At 42.0% G+C, this 24,026-nt stretch overlaps 3 protein-coding genes across 7 annotated transcripts in view; 1 reads left to right on the top strand and 2 right to left on the bottom strand.

Annotated features, from left to right (window-relative positions):
- sgf29 (SAGA complex associated factor 29) overlaps window positions 1-813 on the bottom strand; it is a 35,634-nt gene extending 34,821 nt beyond the window's left edge. The window contains exon 1 of one of the 2 annotated variants that reach the window (XM_062037158.1): window positions 709-813. The gene's annotated coding sequence lies outside the window, so the exon portion shown is untranslated. The remainder of the gene's footprint in view (window positions 1-708) is intronic. The other variant, XM_062037157.1, reaches the window with a different exon arrangement.
- A 2,545-nt stretch (window positions 814-3,358) lies between these two features.
- On the bottom strand, window positions 3,359-12,165 carry LOC133642317 (zinc finger protein 628-like). The gene is made up of 2 exons (XM_062036439.1): window positions 11,925-12,165; window positions 3,359-7,068 (listed from the first exon to the last, which is right to left on the bottom strand). The coding sequence occupies exons 1-2, from the start codon at window positions 12,136-12,138 to the stop codon at window positions 6,374-6,376; spliced, it is 909 nt and encodes a 302-aa protein (XP_061892423.1). The 5' UTR covers window positions 12,139-12,165; the 3' UTR covers window positions 3,359-6,373.
- Window positions 11,960-22,540, top strand: LOC133642319 (proline-rich transmembrane protein 2). 4 transcript variants are annotated; one of them, XM_062036443.1, is made up of 7 exons: window positions 11,960-12,108; window positions 16,362-16,441; window positions 16,588-16,644; window positions 16,718-16,829; window positions 16,911-17,188; window positions 21,544-21,676; window positions 21,759-22,540. In XM_062036443.1, the coding sequence occupies exons 4-7, from the start codon at window positions 16,751-16,753 to the stop codon at window positions 21,776-21,778; spliced, it is 510 nt and encodes a 169-aa protein (XP_061892427.1). In that variant the 5' UTR covers window positions 11,960-12,108; window positions 16,362-16,441; window positions 16,588-16,644; window positions 16,718-16,750; the 3' UTR covers window positions 21,779-22,540. The 4 variants fall into 4 exon arrangements, with proteins under 4 accessions (XP_061892427.1, XP_061892425.1, XP_061892424.1 ...); XM_062036441.1 differs by having other exon boundaries at window positions 16,579-16,644; XM_062036440.1 differs by lacking the exon at window positions 11,960-12,108 and having other exon boundaries at window positions 16,279-16,441; window positions 16,579-16,644.
- Window positions 22,541-24,026: the final 1,486 nt, after the last annotated feature.

The following is a 24,026-nucleotide window of genomic DNA, read 5'->3' as shown; positions in this document are numbered from 1 at the left end:
AGTACTACTACACTACTGTATTTAATGTTGTCATTATGGTGGTACTTAATGAATACTTAGGTCTACTACACTACTGTATTTAATGTTGTCATTATGGTGGTACTTAATGAATACTTAGGTCTACTACACTACTGTATTTAATGATGTCATTATGGTGGTACTTAATGAATACTTAGGTCTACTACACTACTGTATTTAATGATGTCATTATGGTGGTACTTAATGAATACTTAGGTCTACTACACTACAGTATTTAATGTTGTCATTATGGTGGTACTTAATGAATACTTAGGTCTACTACACTACTGTATTTAATGTTGTCATTATGGTGGTACTTAATGAATACTTAGGTCTACTACACTACAGTATTTAATGTTGTCATTATGGTGGTACTTAATGAATACTTAGGTCAGGGGTCGGCAACCCAAAATGTTGAAAGAGCCATATTGGACCAAAAATACAAAAACAAATCTGTCTGGAGCCGCAAAAAATTAAAAGCCATATTGTGTCATGAGTTATGAATTGAATTAAGAGGACTTAAAGGAAACTAAATGAGCTCAAATATAGCTACAAATGAGGCATAATGCTGCAATATGTACATATAGCTAGCCTAAATAGCATGTTAGCATCGATTAGCTTGCAGTCATGCAGTGACCAAATATGTCTGATTAGCACTCCACACAAGTCAATAACATCAACAAAACTCACCTTTGTGCACTCACGCACAACGTTAAAAGTTTGGTGGACAAAATGAGACAGAAAAAGAAGTGGCATAAAACACGTCCTAGAAAGTCGGAGAACGTTATACTTGTAAACAAACTACGGTGAGTTCAAGGACCGCCAAAATTAGTAGGACAAAACGGCGCTCGCCAAATACTCAAATCAGTGAAGCATGTTTAACATAAACAGTGTGATTTGTAACAATTAGGGAGGTTTGTGTCATGTTTGTCCTCCTACGGAAACCATATTAAAACAAAAACTTTTTTTTTTTCCTCATCTTTTTCCATTTTTCATACATTTTTTAAAAAGCTCCAGAGAGCCACTAGGGCGGCGCTAAAGAGCCGCATGCGGCTCTAGAGCCGCGGGTTGCCGACCCCCGACTTAGGTCTACTACACTACTGTATTTAATGTTGTCATTATGGTGGTACTTAATGAATACTTAGGTCTACTACACTACTGTATTTAATGATATACACATACATACATACACATACATACATTTACATACCTCCATACACACACACACACACACACACACAGACAGAGGTAGACACACACACACACACACACACACACACACAGACAGAGGTAGACACACACACACACACACACACACACACACAGACAGAGGTAGACACACACACACACACACATATATACACTAATAAATCCATACACAGGCCGGTGGGTCAGCGATCAAGCCTTGGCCCCCACTGCCCACTGAGAACCAGCCGATCACCTCCCCCAAGCCCCACAGGTCCGGCTGCCCCCCGGCCCTAGGGACAACCCCCGACAAGCCCGCCCCAGACGACGGCACGACACCAGGCATGAAGGGCGGCGCGGCAGAGAACAAGGGCATCCCAGGCCTACACCCGACAAGCCCTGCAAGAAAAGCTACAAGCCACAACTGCTATAAAATCGGACATTGGGCCAGAGTGTGTCGCAACAGCAACAAGTCAGTGAATGAAGTCACAGAAAGTGGGCATGTTGAACATACATCCTATTTCTTAGGTTCAGTGTGCTGTGGAGATGAGAAAGAACATCCCAAGGGAACTTAAAATTGACACAGGAGCTGATTCATGTACTTACCATGGACTTCCAGCTCCTTCTCCATATTTCTTGTATTCATGTACTTACCATGGACTTCCAGCTCCTTCTCCATATTTCTTGTATTCATGTACTTACCATGGACTTCCATCTACTTCTCCATATTTCTTGTATTCACGTACTTACCGTGGACTTCCAGCTACTTCTCCATATTTCTTGTATTCATGTACTTACCATGGACTTCCAGCTCCTTCTCCATATTTCTTGTATTCATGTACTTACCATGGACTTCCAGCTACTTCTCCATATTTCTTGTATTCATGTACTTACCATGGACTTCCAGCTCCTTCTCCATATTTCTTGTATTCATGTACTTACCATGGACTTCCATCTACTTCTCCATATTTCTTGTATTCACGTACTTACCGTGGACTTCCAGCTCCTTCTCCATATTTCTTGTATTCATGTACTTACCGTGGACTTCCATCTACTTCTCCATATTTCTTGTATTCATGTACTTACCGTGGACTTCCAGCTACTTCTCCATATTTCTTGTATTCATGTACTTACCGTGGACTTTCATCTACTTCTCCATATTTCTTGTATTCACGTACTTACCGTGGACTTCCAGCTACTTCTCCATATTTCTTGTATTCACGTACTTACCGTGGACTTCCATCTACTTCTCCATATTTCTTGTATTCACGTACTTACCGTGGACTTTCATCTACTTCTCCATATTTCTTGTATTCACGTACTTATCGTGGACTTCCATCTACTTCTCCATATTTCTTGTATTCGTGTACTTACCGTGGACTTCCTGCTCCTTCTCCATATTTCTTGTATTCATGTACTTACCGTGGACTTCCAGCTCCTTCTCCATATTTCTTGTATTCATGTACTTACCGTGGACTTCCAGCTCCTTCTCCATATTTCTTGTATTCATGTACTTACCGTGGACTTCCAGCTCCTTCTCCATATTTCTTGTATTCATGTACTTACCATGGACTTCCAGCTCCTTCTCCATATTTCTTGTATTCATGTACTTACCGTGGACTTCCATCTACTTCTCCATATTTCTTGTATTCATGTACTTACCGTGGACTTCCATCTACTTCTCCATATTTCTTGTATTCACGTACTTACCGTGGACTTCCATCTACTTCTCCATATTTCTTGTATTCACGTACTTACCGTGGACTTTCATCTACTTCTCCATATTTCTTGTATTCACGTACTTACCGTGGACTTCCATCTACTTCTCCATATTTCTTGTATTCATGTACTTACCGTGGACTTCCAGCTACTTCTCCATATTTCTTGTATTCACGTACTTACCGTGGACTTCCAGCTACTTCTCCATATTTCTTGTATTCATGTACTTACCGTGGACTTCCAGCTACTTCTCCATATTTCTTGTATTCACGTACTTACCGTGGACTTCCAGCTCCTTCTCCATATTTCTTGAATTCACGTACTTACCGTGGACTTCCATCTACTTCTCCATATTTCCACGGATACATGGTCGGATAATATTTGTCCCCAAGTTAGCTAGCTGCACGCTCTGTCGTCTTTTTGATGATTTATGACTTTAATTTGAGGAATATCATCCACTTCATCTTGTCTGAGCTTCCTCAACTCAAACTTTTATTTGATAAAACGTCAGTTCTTGTCCGGCAGCAGAGCTAAAGATGCACTTGGCAACACCACACGTCTGCTTAAGTCAGGCCTTCAAAATAAAAGGCCGGCAGGAAAGTAAATATAGCAGGCGTTGGTGGTTTCATCCTCAACCTGCTTTGCAAAACGTTATTGTTCAAGACCAGCAAACAGGACTAGCATGACGCTTTGAGGTAGTGCATACAGGAAGTCATCACAGCACTTCACTTCCTACACACTTTAGAATAGAATACATTTATTTTCGTCCTCAAAATTCTACACAAAATACCCTATAAATAAGCGGTACAAAATGGATGGATGGGATGAATTAAAAATAAGAAATGACACGCACATAAGTATTCTATCCATCTATCTATCCAGGATGTCTCTGTACTTTTCTGCATTCATCTTTCCCTCCATCCTGACTAGTCTAACAGTTCCTGCCGGTGAAAAGCATCCCCACAGCAAAGTTCCTCATGGTCTGAGAGTCTTTTAGGTGCATCTTGGCAAACTTTTACTAAAAAATGGCTTCCGCCTGGCCTGATTGGTGGATTGTCCTTCTGTAATGTTCTCCTCTCCTCACAGAAGAATGCTCCTGTCTCAGAGGTCTACAGACCTTGGACTTCATGCTTGGTTTGTGCTCTGCATGCACTGTCAAGTGTGGCCCTTATATACAGACAGGTGTGTGTCCTTCCAAATCATGTCCAGCCAACTGAATTTACCACTGGTGGACTCCAGTAAAGCTGTAGAACATCTCAAGGAGGATCAGTTGAAACAGGATGCAGCTGAGATCACTTTTGGTCTTTATAGTAAAGTCTGTCAACACTTAGGTACATGTCATTTATTACTTCTTATTTTTAATAATTGCAAAAATACCTTTTCACGTCGTCATTATGGGGTATTGTGTGTAGAATTTTGAGGACAAAAATGAATGTATTCTATTTAGGAACACAACTGTCCTCTCCGGGGTCACGGCCGTCCTCTCCGGGGTAACGACTGTCCTCTCATGGGTCACCGCCGTCCTTTCATGGGTCACAACTGTCCTCTCCGGGGTCACAACTGTCCTCTCCGGGGTCACAACTGTCCTCTCCCGGGTCACAACTGTCCTCTCCGGGGTAACGACTGTCCTCTCATGGGTCACGGCCGTCCTTTCATGGGTCACAACTGTCCTCTCCGGGGTCACAACTGTCCTCTCCCGGGTCACAACTGTCCTCTCCGGGGTCACAACTGTCCTCTCAGGGGTCACAACTGTCCTCTCCGGGGTCACAACTGTCCTCTCAGGGGTCACAACTGTCCTCTCCCGGGTCACAACTGTCCTCTCCGGGGTCACAACTGTCCTCTCCGGGGTCACAACTGTCCTCTCCGGGGTCACAACTGTCCTCTCAGGGGTCACAACTGTCCTCTCCGGGGTCACAACTGTCCTCTCAGGGGTCACAACTGTCCTCTCCGGGGTCACAACTGTCCTCTCCGGGGTCACAACTGTCCTCTCCGGGGTCACAACTGTCCTCTCAGGGGTCACAACTGTCCTCTCCGGGGTCACAACTGTCCTCTCAGGGGTCACAACTGTCCTCTCAGGGGTCACAACTGTCCTCTCCGGGGTCACAACTGTCCCATCATGGGTCACCGCCTTCCTTTCATGGGTCACAACTGTTCTCTTAGGGGTCACAACTGTCCTTTCAGGGGACACCGCCTTCCTTTCATGGGTCACAACTAGGGATGTCCGATAATGGCTTTTTGCCGATATCCGATATTCAGATATTGTCCAACTCTTTAATTACCGATACCGATATCAACCGATACCGATATCAACCGATATATAGTCGTGGAATTAACACATTATTATGTCTAATTTGGACAACCAGGTATGGTAAAGATAAGGTACTTTAAAAAATATATATATAAAATAAAATAAGATAAATAAATTAAAAACATTTTCTTGAATAAAAAAGAAAGTAAAACAATATAAAAACAGTTACATAGAAACTAGTAATTAATGAAAATGAGTAACATTAAGTGTTAAAGGTTAGTACTATTAGTGGACCAGCAGCACGCACAATCATGTGTGCTTACGGACTGTATCCCTTGCAGACTGTATTGATATATATTGATATATAATGTAGGAAGCAGAATATTAATAACAGAAAGAAACAACCCTTTTGTGTGAATGAGGAGGGAGGTTTTTTGGGTTGGTGCATTAATTGTAAGTGTATCTTGTGTTTTTTATGTTGATTTAATTAAAAAAACAAAAAAAACAAAAACAAACCGATACCGATAATAAAAAACCGATACCGATAATTTCCGATATTACATTTTAACGCATTTATCGGCCGATAATATCGGCACGCCGATATTATCGGACATCCCTAGTCACAACTGTTCTCTTAGGGGTCACAACTGTCCTTTCAGGGGTCACAACTGTCCTTTCAGGGGTCACCGCCTTCCTTTCATGGGTCACAACTGTCTTATCCGGGGTCACAACTGTCCTATCAGGGGTCACAACTGTCCTTTCAGGGGTCACAACTGTCCTTTCAGGGGTCACCGCCTTCCTTTCATGGGTCACAACTGTCCTTTCAGGGGTCACAACTGTCCTTTCAGTGGTCACCGCCTTCCTTTCATGGGTCACAACTGTCTTATCCGGGGTCACAACTGTCCTTTCAGGGGTCACAGCTGTCCTATCAGGGGTCACAACTGTCCTTTCAGGGGTCACAACTGTCCTCAGGGGTCACAACTGTTCTCTTAGGGGTCACAACTGTCCTCTCAGGGATTACAACTGTCCTCTCATGGGTCACCGCCTTCTTTTCATGGGTCACAACTGTCCTCAGGGTTCACGGCTGTCTTCTCCGCGGTCACGGCTGTCCTCTCCGGCGTCACCGCTGTCCTCTCAGGGGTCAGGACCGTCCTGTCAGGTCCCGCGTGGCCTTGACGGGGCGCGGGGTCTTGTGGGAGGAGGTCAGGTGTCGGAGAGGCGTGTGTGGTGGTGGGTGCGCCTGTGCTTCTTGAGCGTGTCGCCGTCACTGAAGGTGCGCTGGCAGAGCGGGCAGCAATATGGCCGCTCGCCCGTGTGGATGCGCACGTGTCGCCGCAGGTTTCCTTGCTGGCTGAAGCTCTTGGAGCAGAAGGAGCAGCGGTGCGGCCGCTCGCCCGTGTGCGTGCGCAGGTGTCGCCGCAGGTCGGCCGACTGCGCGAAGGACTTGCAGCACCAGTCGCAGGCGTACGTCTTGCGCTTCTGCTCCAGGTGGAGGCGGAGCCCGGCGGCCCGGTCGAAGGCCTCGCTGCAGCGAGGACACTCGTAAACGATGGTGCTCGCCGATGTGTCAGGAGAGGCTCCCGCACTCCCCCGAGCGTCCGCGTGTGTCCTGACGTGCGACTCGTCCACAGACACCAGGTCGTGCGGCGGCGCGGACGTCACCTTAGACTCCTCGTGCTCCGTCTTGATGGGAGGAGGGGGGGGCGCTCGCTGCACGTCCACGTGGAGTGTGAGGACGGCGGCGGGCGGCGAGGGAGGAGAGGCTTTGAAAGAGGAGTCGTCCGCTCGCAGGACGCCGGATGCCGCCTGCGCCGACGTGCCGGCTGGTGGCACTCGCTGGTGTTGGGGAGCACAGGCGGGCTGGCGGTCGCCATGCTGCTCGGAGATCTTCTTGCTTCCTGAAAGGACAGACGACAGCGCGTGAAACACCTGTGTCCTGCAGGGCGGAGCACGGATCTCTGCACTTTTTTACTACCATTTTTTTGTAAGACAGGAACACATTTTTCCTTTTTTTGTGCATTCTAAGTCGTAAAATATGGCAAGTAGGAGGTGGCTAACCATGGGAGGACACTACTGCGCCCTTAAAGCCGTCTAAAAACCAGCAACAATACTCCATTTACATGTCGTGACCTGAATATTAACATATTGTTACTTTAAGTGCTAACGTAGAGGAGCGCCGTGATCACAGAGAGCTAACTAGCTTATGCTGCTACATTGACATATTGAGCTGCTGCATCGCCTCTGAGTTGGTGAAAGTTAATTCTAGATGATAAATCATGTCTCCCACCTGGATAGTAGAAGCTTGTGGACATAATCTGACAAGTTGGTCAACGTTGACATCCAACATAGACCCGGAGATGGCGAGAAAGACACAAAAAAAACGCATGTTTGTGGTACAGATTATGATGAATTGTTGATGTAAAGGGGAAGATATAAACATCCCATCAGTCTTTATCCCATGTTTGCATGTCTTGTTTAGCACTCAGAAATACTGCTACATGATGCTAAGTGTTTGACTAAAGCTGCATCTGTTTAGCACACAGCTTCTAAAACTTGTAGATCATCCTTCTTATATTCAGGCTCAAAAATAGAAGTTTCTGGATCATCATTTGTCCCAAAGTAGTCTTTGTTGTCTATCATCAAGTCTGCAATGATTAGTAGTCTTCTTGTTGTTGAAGGGAAAGTGAATGTTGTGATGCGTCTGTGAAATTAATACTTAAATTGATCAAAATATGTATATATTACATGTTATTATGAATGTTACTACATGACATATATACTTACATTATGTATATATTACATGTTATTATGAATGTTACTACATGACATATATACTTACATCATGTATATATTACATGTTATTATGAATGTTACTACATGACATATATACTTACATCATGTATATATTACATGTTATTATGAATGTTACTACATGACATATATACTTACATCATGTATATATTACATGTTATTATGAATGTTACTACATGACATATATACTTACATCATGTATATATTACATGTTATTATGAATGTTACTACATGACATATATACTTACATCATGTATGTATTACATGTTATTATGAATGTTACTACATGACATATATACTTACATCATGTATATATTACATGTTATTATGAATGTTACTACATGACATATATACTTACATCATGTATATACTACATGTTATTATGAATGTTACTACATGACATATATACTTACATCATGTATATATTACATGTTATTATGAATGTTACTACATGACATATATACTTACATCATGTATATACTACATGTTATTATGAATGTTACTACATGACATATATACTTACATCATGTATATATTACATGTTATTATGAATGTTACTACATGACATATATAATTACATCATGTATATATTACATGTTATTATGAATGTTACTACATGACATATATACTTACATCATGTATATATTACATGTTATTATGAATGTTACTACATGACATATATACTTACATCATGTATATATTACATGTTATTATGAATGTTACTACATGACATATATACTTACATCGTGTATATATTACATGTTATTATGAATGTTACTACATGACATATATTCTTACATGTATATATTACATGTTATTATGAATGTTTATCCTGAGGCCTATCTGTTTACTGTGTTCATGCAATCTGGTGGTCTTGCGTTGAATGTGTGCGTTGAAAAAGTATTTGGCCACCCATCCTAATGATGAGAATCAGGTGTCCTAATCACAGGTGTATGAAATCAAGCACTTAGGCATGGAGACTGTTTCTACAAACATGTGTGAAAGAATGGGCCGCTCTCAGTGATTTCCAGCGTGGAACTGTCATAGGATGCCACCTGTGCAACAAATCCAGTCGTGAAATGTCCTCGCTCCTAAATATTCCAACGTCAACTGTGGGCTTTATTATAAGAAAAGTGAAGAGTTTGGGAACAACAGCAAGTCAGCCACCAAGTGGTAGGCCAGGTAAACTGACAGAGAGGTCAGCATAGTGCAAAGACTTTCAGAGCTCCAAACTTCATGTGACCTTCCAATTAGCCCCAGACAGTACACAGAGAGCTTCTTGGAATGGCTTTCCATGGCCGAGCAGCTGCATCTAAGCCATTCATCACCAAGTCCAATGCAAAGTGTGGGATGCAGTGGTGTAAAGCACGTCACCACTGGACTCTAGAGCAGTGGAGACGCCTTCTCTGGACTGATGAATCACACTTTTCCATCTGGCAATCTGATGGACCAGTCTGGGTTTGGAGGTTGCCAGGAGAACGCTACATTTCGGACTGCATTGTGCCGAGTGTGAAATTTAGTGGAGGAGGAATTATGGTAGGCAGCACGGTGGAACAGGGGTTAGTGCATGTGCCTCACAATACGAAGGTCCTGAGTAGTCCTGAGTTCAGGATCTTTCTGTGTGGAGTTTGCATGTTCTCCCCCTGACTGCGTGGGTTCCCTCCGGGTACTCCGGCTTCCTCCTACCTCCAAAGACATGCACCTGGGGATAGGACCCTCCCACCTCCAAAGACATGCACCTGGGGATAGGACCCTCCCAACTCCAAAGACATGCACCTGGGGATAGGACCCTCCCACCTCCAAAGACATGCACCTGGGGATAGGACCCTCCCACCTCCAAAGACATGCACCTGGGGATAGGACCCTCCCACCTCCAAAGACATGCACCTGGGGATAGGCCACTCCTACCTCCAAAGACATGCACCTGGGGATAGGCCCCTCCTACCTCCAAAGACATGCACCTGGGGATAGGCCCCTCCCACCTCCAAAGACATGCACCTGGGGATAGGTTGATTGGCAACACTAAATAATTGGCCCTAGTGTGTGAATGTGAGTGTGAATGTTGTCTATCTGTTTTTCCAGGGTGTACCCCACCTACCGCCCGAATGCAGCTGAGATAGGCTCCAGCACCCCCCGCGACCCCAAAAGGGACAAGCAGTAGAAAATGGATGGATGGATGGAATTATGGTGTGGGGTTGTTTTTCAGGAGTTGGGCTTGGCCCCTTAGTTCCAGTGAAAGGAACTTTGAATGCTCCAGGATAGCAAAACATTTTTGGACAAATCCAGTTTCCAACATGACTGTGCACCAGTGCACAAAGAAAGGTCCATAAAGACATGGATGACAGAGTCTGGTGTGGATGAACTTGACTAGCCTGCACAGAGTCCTGACCTGAACCCGATAGAACACCTTTGGGATGAATTTGAACAGACACCGAGAGCCAGGCCTTCTCCACCAACATCAGTGTGTGACCTCACCAATGTGCTCTTGGAAGAATGGTGGAAAATTGCTATGAACACACTTCGCAACCTTGTGGACAGCCTTCCCAGAGGAGTTGAAGCTGTAATAGCTGCAAAAGGTGGACCCACATCATATTGAACCCTATGGGTTAGGAATGGGATGGCATTTCAAGTTCATATGTGAGTCAAGGCAGGTGGCCAAATACTTTTGGCGATATAGAATTACAAGGGGGAAATCAAAATGCTGAATTTCTGAGGTCATAGGGATTCTCCCTAGGTTTGAACCTCTTCTGTCTGGGTGTCTACAGGAGAGGTTCAAACCTAGGGAGAGCCCCAATGAACTCTGAGGTTCAGCTGTCTTTCAGAAAGCAAACATAAGAAGGAGCTTCAAAAGTAGATGTGTTTCTATCAGGGGGGTTCATCTGTGGAACGGCTTGGATGATTCCTTAAAATGTTCCAGTTCCATTCACACATTTAAAAAACACTTTGACCAATGTCTTGGAAAAAATATATCACTCTTGAATCAACACAGTAGTTAATACTATGATCAATGTTAATTACAAACTAAATGTGGGATATAAATAATAATGGAAGTATAATTGTTTGTATATAGTATACAATTGGTACAATTGTACAAGGATATTTCACATGTCTTTACTGTGTATATAATTGAACAGTGTTTATGTTGTGTACGAAGTGTATTTAACTGTGTATATAATTGAACAGTGTTTATGTTGTGTACAAAGTGTATTTAACTGTGTATATATTTGAACAGTGTTTATGTTGTGTACAAAATGTATTTAACTGTGTATATAATTGAACAGTGTTTATGTTGTGTACAAAGTGTATTTAACTGTGTATATAATTGAACAGTGTTTATGTTGTGTACAAAGTGTATTTAACTGTGTATATATTTGAACAGTGTTTATGTTGTGTACAAAGTGTATTTAACTGTGTATATAATTGAACAGTGTTTATGTTGTGTACAAAGTGTATTTATAACATGTTGTGCAAAGGAAATTTCATAATTTTTGGAAGCTCATCTTGTATTTCACATTGTTTATAGGGTTAAGCGCAATAAGTGTTCAACTTCAGCCTAAACCCTTTCGGTCTGCAACTGTTTGTTTATGTAAAACTGTTTGTTTATTTTGTTGACCACTGACCGAATAAATAATAAACTAACTAACTAAATATATTTCAGACAATTAAAGCTCATCCACCTAAAGATGTCACGACCACCCTGCAGTACCACCGCCGACCCCCTAGGGGTCGCGGACTCCCTGTTGAAGACCTGTGATGTAAACAATACTAACAATTGAAATATTAAACACGCTTTGGCTGTTATGAAATGTGAACGTGACTGTAAATCTACCCTTGAAACATCTTTACTTTTTCCTTTTAGCCGCGCTGCGACTTTACGAGCCTTCAAAAGATTACAGCTCGCACGTTTAGAAGCTACTTAGCTAGCAAGCTAGCCGGGCCTTACTCGGACATTGAAGCCCGGCCTCCACGAGCCGGAAGTCGCGCAGTTGCCTCCGCAGGCTGTCGTTCTCTCGCCGGGCCCGGACCGTCTCTTCCCGGTACCGGACCGTCTCTTCCCGGTACTCGCTGACCGTGTCCTCGACCACGTCCAGGATGTCCCTGACCAGCGCCGTCAGCCGCTCCGTCAGGTAGCCGCCCAGCAGCTCCATTTTGGTCATTTTGGAAACGCACAGCGGAAACACAACAAATCACACCGGAAGTGCTTGTCCTTCACAACAAAAGCGCTGAGTGCAATACGCGTTATTGCAGTGACGTGAGTTATTGTCCAAGGGTCCCAATAGGAGAGAAGTCCTGTTCATGTTTAATCGTCCTTAAAAACATTCAAAACAATTTATTGGTGAAATATGTTCTTTGTTTCCGCCGGGTGGTTGCAGTTCGTTTTATGTGTTAAGACGACTGATCTGCTCGTGGACTGACGTTTGTCCTGATAAATCCCCGAAAATAAAGAATAGCTTTATTATAATTTATATGTTTGCATTTGTATGTGGAACGTTAGTCAACCTTCTCCCAAACGAGCAGGTTTGAACACATGAAGTCCAGACATGATTGAACGCAACAATGCAGCAACACGCAGGAAGTGAGCGTGCGTCCTGTCAAAATTACAGCCCGTGAAATGTTTCCAAAGTAAAAGCTGGCAGGAAGTGAGCGTGCGTCCTGTCAAAATTACAGCCCGTGAAATGTTTCCAAAGTAAAAGCTGGCGCAAAGTGTGTGCTATTGATTAGGATTGTTTGAGATATTCACTAAATTAGTTTAGTATTTAGTGTTGAAATGTAATTAATCTTTAAGAATGTATTTAAGTTCATTATGATTATATTTATGTGTTTAGTTTAGGCGTTTCTTTTAGGCAGGAAGGCTGTCAGGGTGACCAAGTATGAATTACTGGAATAGGAGAGGTAATGTCATCATTTGTGGCTTGTGAAGTGAATGAATGAATGAACTCAATCATCAATCAATCAATGTTTACTTATATAGCCCTAAATCAGCAGTGTCTCAAAGGGCTGCACAAGCCACAGCGACATCCTCGGCTCAGATCCCACACCAGGGCAAGGAAAAACTCAACCCAATAGGATGACAATGAGAAACCTTGGAGGGGACTGCAGATGTGGGAGTCCAGTCCATAGTGAGAGTCCAGTCCATAGTGGATCTAACATAATTGTGAGAGTCCAGTCCATAGTGGATCTAACATAATAGTGTGAGAGTCCAGTCCATAGTGGATCTAACATAATAGTGAGTCCAGTCCATAGTGGATCCAACATAATAGTGAGAGTCCAGTCCATAGTGGATCTAACATAATAGTGTGAGAGTCCAGTCCATAGTGGATCTAACATAATAGTGAGAGTCCAGTCCATAGTGGATCTAACATAATAGTGTGAGAGTCCAGTCCATAGTGGATCTAACATAATAGTGAGAGTCCAGTCCATAGTGGATCTAACATAATAGTGAGAGTCCAGTCCATAGTGGATCTAACATAATAGTGAGAGTCCAGTCCATAGTGGATCTAACATAATAGTGTGAGAGTCCAGTCCATAGTGGATCTAACATAATAGTGAGAGTCCAGTCCATAGTGGATCTAACATAGTAGTGTGAGAGTCCAGTCCATAGTGGATCTAACATAATAGTGAGAGTCCAGTCCATAGTGGATCTAACATAATAGTGAGAGTCCAGTCCATAGTGGATCTAACATAATAGTATGAGAGTCTAGTCCATAGTGGATCTAACATAATAGTGAGAGTCCAGTCCATAGTGGATCTAACATAATAGTGTGAGAGTCCAGTCCATAGTGGATCTAACATAATAGTGAGAGTCCAGTCCATAGTGGATCTAACATAATAGTGTGAGAGTCCAGTCCATAGTGGATCTAACATAATAGTGTGAGAGTCCAGTCCATAGTGGATCTAACATAATAGTGTGAGAGTCCAGTCCATAGTGGATCTAACATAATAGTGTGAGAGTCCAGTCCATAGTGGATCTAACATAATAGTGAGAGTCCAGTCCATAGTGGATCTAACATAATAGTGAGAGTCCAGTCCATAGTGGATCTAACATAATAGTGAGAGTCCAGTCCATAGTGGATCTAACATAATAGTGTGAGAGTCCAGTCCATAGTGGATCTAACATAATAGTGTGAGAGTCCAGTCCATAGTGGATCTAACATAATAGTGAGAGAGTCCAGTCCACAGTGGGGCCAGCAACTCATATTATGTTCTACATATGGTGAATATTCATATTCGCCTTGGAGAAAGCAAACCACCAAGTTTAATTAAATAGTGGTAACTTTAGTCCTGACATTCCGTGCGTTGCATGGTGGGGCCCCTCAGTACATCACTGACTTGCTATGCCCCTACTCTTCAGTTGCATGGTGGGGCCCCTCACTACATCACTGACTTGCTATGCCCCTACTCTTCAGTTGCATGGTGGGGCCCCTCACTACATCACTGACTTGCTATGCCCCTACTCTTCAGTTGCATGGTGGGGCCCCTCACTACATCACTGACTTGCTATGCCCCTACTTTTCAGGGCGCAGCCTCCGGTCTTCAGGCCAGGGTCTTCTAAAGATCCCCAAAAACCTGTTTTAAAACCCGTGGAGACCCGACATTCCAGGCTGTAGCTCTTGGACTCTGGAACAACTTGCACCAGTCCCTCCGTGATCTTGACTGTGTTGAAACTTTTAAGAAACATTTGAAAACTTCTCTTTTTAGTAAAGCTTTTAGTTAATGCACCTTTTAACTATCATCTTTAATCCACTTTGTATCCTTTTTATGGTGACGCTCCTGTTGTTTTAAATTGAATTGTTGTTTTATTTCACCTATGTTTTGTACAGCACTTTGTGATTGTATCCTTGAAAAGCGCTTTATAAATAAAATGTACTTACTTACTTACTTACTTACTTACTTCCTATTTCAGTTTGAGTAAGATACGGCCCCTTAGTTTGATATCCGCAGGCGGATTGGATCACTTCTCGTAGGAAAGAGGCCCTCACTCGCAGCTCCCAGTCTGTGAAACGCTCTCCCCGACCACCTGAGGGCACCACAGACTGTGGATGCTTTTAAAAAAGGCTTACAAACCTTTCTTTAAAAAAAAAAAGCAATTTTTAGATATATGTGTGCTAGATTTAGCTATTAGGCTATTCTAGTTTTTATTTTTTTACTATTTATTTTACTTGTTGGGGGCAGTGTGGTTTTAGCGTTGTTTTGTTTTTGTTTTAAAAAAAATTTTAAATGCACTGTAGCATTTTGAGGTCGTTTGCTCGATGTAAAGTGCTTTTACAAATACAATCTATTATCATTATTATCATTGGGACTTCAGAATGCAAAAGTGATAGCCCTATCCTTGAGAAGAGACTACATGTTTAGCCCAACGCCAACATTTAAGTTATGGCTTAGAGCAGTTACACACAAACTTCTCCTTTTATGGTCAGCATGCGCTCTCCTGACTTAGCCCACACACACACACAGAGACAGGAAGGAGAAAGATAAAAACTGATGGTTTGGCTTCTCCAAGTTAGGAGAGACACATTTTTTGAGCGGACCTCCTCTAGGTACTGCAGTCCTGTATAACGACGCCCGCTTGTAATAAAGCAACTTTTTGTTCAGCAAAGCGTCGCTTTGCCGTATCGCACTTCTGCCCGCGACACCAGCAATACACATCATTTTTTAAATAAATAAAGCACATTTGCACCAGAATTGGACATTTTGTTTTTGCAGCTTTGATTGGCTCTTTGTGCACTTTTTAAATCTTTCGACAAACTGCTACTACAGTGACAATAAAACATTGTTGTTAGCATTAGCATCAAGAAGGCACATCTTTAGCACATACCCCCCTGCTTGGCACTCAGCATCAAGGCTTGGAATTGGGGGTTAAATCACCAAAAATGATTACCGGGCGCGGCCACTGCTGCTGCTCACTGCTCCCCTCACTTCCCAGTTGGGTGAACAAGGGGATGGGTCCAATGCAGAGGACACGTTTCGCCACACCTAGTGTGTGTGTGTGACTATCATTGCTACTTTTACTTTTTAACTTTAACATTTCCAGTATTCTGCCACGACAGGCTTTTATTTTGAAAACCGCAGAGTGGAACTTGTTGGACTGTTAACCCAATGACAGAAACAATGAGAACACACACACACACACTCGCACGCACGCGCACACGCACGCACACACTCACACACACACACACACACACACACACACACTCTCACACACACACACACACACACACACACTCACACACTCACACACACACACACACACACACACACACACACACACACACACACACACACACACACACACACACACGCCCCCCTCCCTTGCAGTGGTTGCTGCAGCAGAGTCTTCATCATCTTCATCGTCATTCCACCATCTTGTCTGCTTCTTTAGGCGTCATGACAGAATTGATTGACATCTGACGGCTTCCTGGTGGACATGAACTTCACTCTGCTGCTCCCACCTTAAAGCAGGTAAGAACATGTGTGTGTGTGTGTGTTTGGTGACTTCCTGTCCAGAAGTCCAGAAGGTTCTCTCAGGAGCTGAGGTTTTCACAATAAAAGGCTGTGTTGCTAAAGTTAGCATGAAGAGGTGATGAAGGTTCTGTCAGAACACACAGGAAGAGGAAGAGGAAGACGGGGGCGACCCTCACAGGGCTGAAGAGCAACGTTGTCAGGTAGGGAGTCCAGCGGTTGCCATGGTAACCGCCGCCGCCATCAATCAGCTGTCTTGTGTCTGATGTGTCGCAGCGAGACCCTCCCCCCCACCCCCCCTCCAGCGGCATGGCGGACGTTGAGCGCGGCGCCGTGACGAGCCAACCGGGCACGGAAGAACAACAAGCCCCACCCCCAGCAGCAGACAGTAATTAGACTCCTCCCACTTTGGCTCCATTCAATCAAGAAAGACAATTACCCCCCCTCCCCCCCCCTGCCCCTCCCTCAGGTAACGGCGCCGGTACGGCAACAACGGCCGCCTTCGGAACCCCCGCCGGCCAGGCGGAGGTCAAAGGCGCTCACGCCAACGGTCAGGAGGGTCTGGGCAGCCAATCAGCTCTGATGGCGGGCGGCTCGCCGCGGTCGTCGCTCAGCCAGCAGCCCGGCGCCATCACGGAGGGTCTGGAAGACGGATCCAAACCGCCAGACTACCTGATCCTCGCCATCTTGTCCTGCTTCTGTCTGCTGTGGCCGATCAACATCCCCGCCCTCGTCTTCTCCGTCATGGTAACATCTCGCTACACCTTTTTCACCTCATTCAAACACAGCAGCATAGTAGGCCCAAGTATTCATTAAAAACAAGGTTTTATTTACCAAGTATATTTCATATTTTTTGAACAGCATACTTTTAATATGGCGCCAAGTACCGGAATCTAGGATTATCATTTTAAAAAGTATGGAATTAGCTCAACTGCAAGCATACAACTTTGCCATGCTAACACTAGCATGGTAACAGGATAACAGCGAGCGCATTTCTAAGATGGCGCCGGGTAGCAAAGTCCATGATAATTAGGTGCTCAAGTACAAAAGTAGCTAAAATCCTAGTGAAAAACGTAAGCATGCTAACATTAAAATGTTAAAAGACAACAGCTAGCATATTTCTAGGATGGCGCCAAGTATTAAAGTTTGTGATCATTAGATGCCAAAGTACACACGTAGCTAAAATGCTTGTACAAAAAGTGTTAGCATGCTAACATTAAAACGCTAAAGGAGAACAGCTAGCATGCTTTTAAGATGGCGCCATGATAATGAGGTGCTAAAGTACAAAAGCAGTTCAAAATGCTAGTGGAAAAACCCAAGCATTGACATGTTAAAGGAGAAAAGCTAGCATATTTCTAGGATGCAAAGTACAAATGTAGCTAAAATGCTTGTACAAAAAGTGTTAGCATGCTAACATTAAAACGCTAAAGGAGAACAGCTAGCATGCTTTTAAGATGGCGCCTAGTAGCAAAGTCCATGATGATGAGGTGCTAAAGTACAAAAGTAGTTCAAAATGCTAGTGGAAAAACCCAAGCATTGACATGTTAAAGGAGAAAAGCTAGCATATTTCTAGGATGCAAAGTACAAATGTAGCTAAAATGCTTGTACAAAAAGTGTTAGCATGCTAACATTAAAACGCTAAAGGAGAACAGCTAGCATGCTTTGAAGATGGCGCCTAGTAGCAAAGTCCATGATAATGAGGTGCTAAAGTACAAAAGCAGTTCAAAATGCTAGTGGAAAAACCCAAGCATTGACATGTTAAAGGAGAAAAGCTAGCATATTCCTAGGATGCAAAGTACAAATGTAGCTAAAATGCCAGTAAAAATGTTAGCATGCTAACATTAAAATGCTAAAGGAGAACAGCTAGTAGGCTTCTAAGATGGCGCCTAGTAGCAAAGTCCATGATTATTAGGTGCTGAAGTACAAAAGCAGTTTGAGTTTGAGTTTATTTGGAACATGCAGCATACAACATGATACATCACAATTTCCAGTTTCTCTTTTCAACATTATCAAAAAGGAGTAGGAAGAAGCAGAGTTGATTTAATCCTACCCCTTTTCTTTTACATAACAGTTGCTAAAACTTTTGTTCACTTCCTGTCCTCAATTTATTCACAATATACTCCATAAGTAATCACAATAAGCCTTCTTTCTTTCTCATTGACAGGAAGTGACTGTCAGTTCAAATGCTAGTTAAAACCTTTAGCATGCTAACATTGAAACGCTAAAGGAGAACAGCTAGCATACTTCTAAGATGGCGCCTAGTAGCAAAGTCCGTGATTATTAGGTGCTAAAGTACAAACGTAGCTAAAATGCCAGTTAAATAACCCCAGTAAGATGGCCGCCATGTAGGCACATAGCTTAGCATGCTGCTACATTGCGCTGACATATATATCTTATCTTAGCTTATCTTATCTTATAAGGGGGACTACAGTGCTTCTTCATTCTTTTCTCTTACGCCATCCGCGACTATAAATAGTATCACGTGTGTAGAAAATGGTTATAAGTACACCTCTGCATTACATTGTGCACTAGGATGAAAACAAATTGTTATAAGTACACCTCTGCATAACATTATGCACTAGGATGAAAACAAATGTTATAAGTACACCTCTGCATAACATTATGCACTAGGATGAAAACAAATGTTATAAGTACACCTCTGCATAACATTATGCACTAGGATGAAAACAAATTGTTATAAGTACACCTCTGCATTACATTATGCACTAGGATGAAAACAAATTGTTATAAGTACACCTCTGCATAACATTATGCACTAGGATGAAAACAAATGTTATAAGTACACCTCTGCATAACATTATGCACTAGGATGAAAACAAATTGTTATAAGTACACCTCTGCATTACATTATGCACTAGGATGAAAACAAATGGTTATAAGTACACCTCTGCATAACATTATGCACTAGGATGAAAACAAATGTTATAAGTACACCTCTGCATAACATTATGCACTAGGATGAAAACAAATGTTATAAGTACACCTCTGCATAACATTATGCACTAGGATGAAAACAAATGTTATAAGTACACCTCTGCATAACATTATGCACTAGGATGAAAACAAATGTTATAAGTACACCTCTGCATAACATTATGCACTAGGATGAAAACAAATGTTATAAGTACACCTCTGCATAACATTATGCACTAGGATGAAAACAAATGTTATAAGTACACCTCTGCATAACATTATGCACTAGGATGAAAAAAAAAAGTTATAAGTACACCTCTGCATTACATTATGCACTAGGATGAAAACAATTGTTATAAGTACACCTCTGCATAACATTATGCACTAGGATGAAAACAAATTGTTATAAGTACACCTCTGCATTACATTATGCACTAGGATGAAAACAAATTGTTATAAGTACACCTCTGCATTACATTATGCACTAGGATGAAAAAAAATTGTTATAAGTACACCTCTGCATTACATTATGCACTAGGATGAAAAAAAATTGTTATAAGTACACCTCTGCATAACATTATGCACTAGGATGAAAACAAATGGTTATAAGTACACCTCTGCATTACATTATGCACTAGGATGAAAACAAATTGTTATAAGCACACCTCTGCATAACATTATGCACTAGGATGAAAACAAATTGTTATAAGCACACCTCTGCATAACATTATGCACTAGGATGAAAACAAATTGTTATAAGCACACCTCTGCATAACATTATGCACTAGGATGAAAAAAATGGTTATAAGTACACCTCTGCATAACATTATGCACTAGGATGAAAAAAAAATGTTATAAGTACACCTCTGCATAACATTATGCACTAGGATGAAAACAAATTGTTATAAGTACACCTCTGCATTACATTATGCACTAGGATGAAAAAAATGTTATAAGTACACCTCTGCGTTACATTATGCACTAGGATGAAAAAAAAATGTTATAAGTACACCTCTGCATAACATTATGCACTAGGATGAAAACAAATTGTTATAAGTACACCTCTGCATAACATTATGCACTAGGATGAAAACAAATGTTATAAGTACACCTCTGCATTACATTATGCACTAGGATGAAAAACATTGTTATAAGTACACCGCTGCATAACATTATGCACTAGGATGAAAACAAATTGTTATAAGTACACCTCTGCATAACATTATGCACTAGGATGAAAACAAATGTTATAAGTACACCTCTGCATTACATTATGCACTAGGATGAAAAAAATGGTTATAAGTACACCTCTGCATAACATTATGCACTAGGATGAAAAAAAATGTTATAAGTACACCTCTGCATTACATTATGCACTAGGATGAAAACAAATTGTTATAAGTACACCTCTGCATAACATTATGCACTAGGATGAAAACAAATGTTATAAGTACACCTCTGCATTACATTATGCACTAGGATGAAAACAAATTGTTATAAGTACACCTCTGCATTACATTATGCACTAGGATGAAAACAAATTGTTATAAGTACACCTCTGCATAACATTATGCACTAGGATGAAAACAAATGTTATAAGTACACCTCTGCATTACATTATGCACTAGGATGAAAACAAATGTTATAAGTACACCTCTGCATTACATTATGCACTAGGATGAAAAAAATGGTTATAAGTACACCTCTGCATAACATTATGCACTAGGATGAAAAAAAATGTTATAAGTACACCTCTGCATTACATTATGCACTAGGATGAAAACAAATGTTATAAGTACACCTCTGCATTACATTATGCACTAGGATGAAAAAAATGGTTATAAGTACACCTCTGCATAACATTATGCACTAGGATGAAAAAAAATGTTATAAGTACACCTCTGCATTACATTATGCACTAGGATGAAAAAAAATTGTTATAAGTACACCTCTGCATTACATTATGCACTAGGATGAAAAACATTGTTATAAGTACACCTCTGCATAACATTATGCACTAGGATGAAAACAAATGTTATAAGTACACCTCTGCATTACATTATGCACTAGGATGAAAAAAATGGTTATAAGTACACCTCTGCATAACATTATGCACTAGGATGGTGCAGGGATGTAGCGTTAGCATCAGCACTGTCCCTGTCTTGCAGTCCCGCAACAGCCTTCAGCAGGGGAACGTGGACGGCGCTCGCCGCTTGGGCCGCAACGCCATGGTGCTGTCGGTGATCGCCATCTTGGGGGGAACCGCCATCATCATCGCCGCCATCGCGCTCAACTGGGGACGTAGGTGGCTTTTTCTCAGCTAGCGCACGACCACGACCACGCTGCGCCGCGATCACACCTTTCCTTCTTTTTGTCCCGCCAGGGATTTTGAAGTCGGGATAGGACACGCCCCCCCGCCGTTCCTGCACGACGAGCATGCGTGATGACCTTCTACCTCCGACAAGATGGCCGACCGACCGCAGTTGTCACGGCAACACGTCTCGTCAGCCAGTCTGCATGCCAAGTTTTTGCATGAGTAAAGTAGCAAACTAATGTTTACATCCAATCACTTTGAGACTATGCCGTAACCGTGGCGACCAGAGGAGTGCATGTTTACAATGTTACGACTGTTAGCACTTTGTCATAATTAGCCCGCCACGTAAGTGTTGACGTTTGACGACGCTATGAGGGCGAGGTCAGGAGGCCACGCCCCTTCCCTTAGCCCCGCCTCCAGCATATGTAGCATGCCTGTTTACTAACGACAATATGCAAGTCGACGACGCTAATGTTAGCATCTCTAATGCACTACGGCTAACTGAATGCTAGCTCAATGCTAACCTGTTTGTTTTGATGACATTTATCTTGAAGATGATTGGTTAATATTTAGTCACATGTCACCTCGTCACCATGACAACGTTTGCACTTAACCACACCGTCCTTCTTTGATTTAGACATTTTTGAAATGTGATCTTTGTATTTGTATTCTCTTTTGTATTCTTCACGAGCCTGCTTGCGTCACCCTGCTTATTATGGGATGTCAGCATGTACTATATGACATGTACTGTATGACATGTACTTTATGACATGTACTGTATGACATGTACTGTATGACATGTACTTTATGACATGTACTGTATGACATGTACTGTATGACATGTACTTTATGACATGTACTGTATGACATGTACTTTATGACATGTACTGTATGACATGTACTTTATGACATGTACTGTATGACATGTACTTTATGACATGTACTGTATGACATGTACTTTATGACATGTACTGTATGACATGTACTTTGTAAGACTTGAAGACCAGAAAAGTACTTCCCTCTTTTCTCTTTTACTTTCACTTCACTTGTCCCGGGCAGGACGCACGTTGTCTTGGCAACCGTTGCTAAGCAGGAGGCAGGCTGCTTGGAAGACAACATTTGACTTCCTCATCAATAATTCAAAGACATTGGCAAACATTTGGGACAGAAAGGAAGCCACGTGAGAACATGAGACTGCATGAGAACGTGAGACATTGTGAGCGTGTCTGACAAGATGAGACGACATGAGACAACATGAGAACATGACAGAATATGAAAACATGAGACAGCATGAGAACATGAGACTATGTGAGAACAGGAGACAACATGAGAACATGAAAACATGAGACAACATCAGAACATGAAAATATGAGACAACATGAGAACCTGACAGAATATGAAAACATGAGACAGCATGAGAACACGAGACAACATGAAAACGTGACAACATGAGACAACATCAGAACATGGAAATATGAGACAACATGAGACAACATGAAAACATGAGACAACATGAGACAACATCAGAACATGAAAATATGAGACAACATGAGAACCTGACAGAATATGAAAACATGAGACAACATAAGAACATGAGACTACATCTGAACATGAAAATATGAGACAACATGAGAACCTGACAGAATATGAAAACATGAGACAGCATGAGAACATGAGACAACGTGAGAACATGAGACAACGTGAGAACATGAGACTACATCAGAACATGAGACTACATCAGAACATGAAAATATGAGACAACATGAGAACCTGACAGAATATGAAAACATGAGACAGCATGAGAACATGAGACAACATAAGAACATGAGACTACATCTGAACATGAAAATATGAGACAACATGAGAACCTGACAGAATATGAAAACATGAGACAGCATGAGAACATGAGACAACGTGAGAACATGAGACAATGTGAGAACAGGGGAGACAACGTGAGAACATGAGACAACATAAGAACATGAGACTACATCAGAACATGAAAATATGAGACAACATGAGAACCTGACAGAATATGAAAACATGAGACAGCATGAGAACATGAGACAACGTGAGAACATGAGAACATGAGACATCATAAGAACATGAGACTACATCAGAACATGAAAATATGAGACAACATGAGAACCTGACAGAACATGAAAACATGAGACAGCATTAGAAAATGAGACAACGTGAGAACATAAGACAATGTAAGAAAATGAGCGTATATGAGAACATGAGACAACATGAGCACATTAGACAATGTGAGAACATGAGACAATATGAGAACACGGTACAACATTGAATTATATGAAAATATGAGACAACATGATAACA

Source organism: Entelurus aequoreus, linkage group LG25 (assembly GCF_033978785.1).
Source record: "Entelurus aequoreus isolate RoL-2023_Sb linkage group LG25, RoL_Eaeq_v1.1, whole genome shotgun sequence".
NCBI lineage: Eukaryota > Metazoa > Chordata > Actinopteri > Syngnathiformes > Syngnathidae > Entelurus > Entelurus aequoreus.
The sequence above is the reverse complement of the archived record's forward strand: the minus strand, read 5'-3'. Positions and strand labels throughout refer to the sequence as shown.

What these genes read in the sequence shown, in the direction of transcription:
- LOC133642317 (XM_062036439.1), bottom strand. Translation starts at nt 12,138, where the DNA reads ATGACCAAAATGGAGCTGCTGGGCGGCTACCTGACGGAGCGGCTGACG. An exon ending in GGCCGGGCTTCAATGTCCGA is followed by an intron (nt 7,069 to 11,924) that starts GTAAGGCCCGGC and finishes CTGTCCTTTCAG; the next exon opens with GAAGCAAGAAGATCTCCGAG.
- LOC133642319 (XM_062036443.1), top strand. Translation starts at nt 16,751, where the DNA reads ATGGCGGACGTTGAGCGCGGCGCCGTGACGAGCCAACCGGGCACGGAA. An exon ending in CCCACCCCCAGCAGCAGACA is followed by an intron (nt 16,830 to 16,910) that starts GTAATTAGACTC and finishes CCCCTCCCTCAG; the next exon opens with GTAACGGCGCCGGTACGGCA. An exon ending in CCCTCGTCTTCTCCGTCATG is followed by an intron (nt 17,189 to 21,543) that starts GTAACATCTCGC and finishes CCTGTCTTGCAG; the next exon opens with TCCCGCAACAGCCTTCAGCA.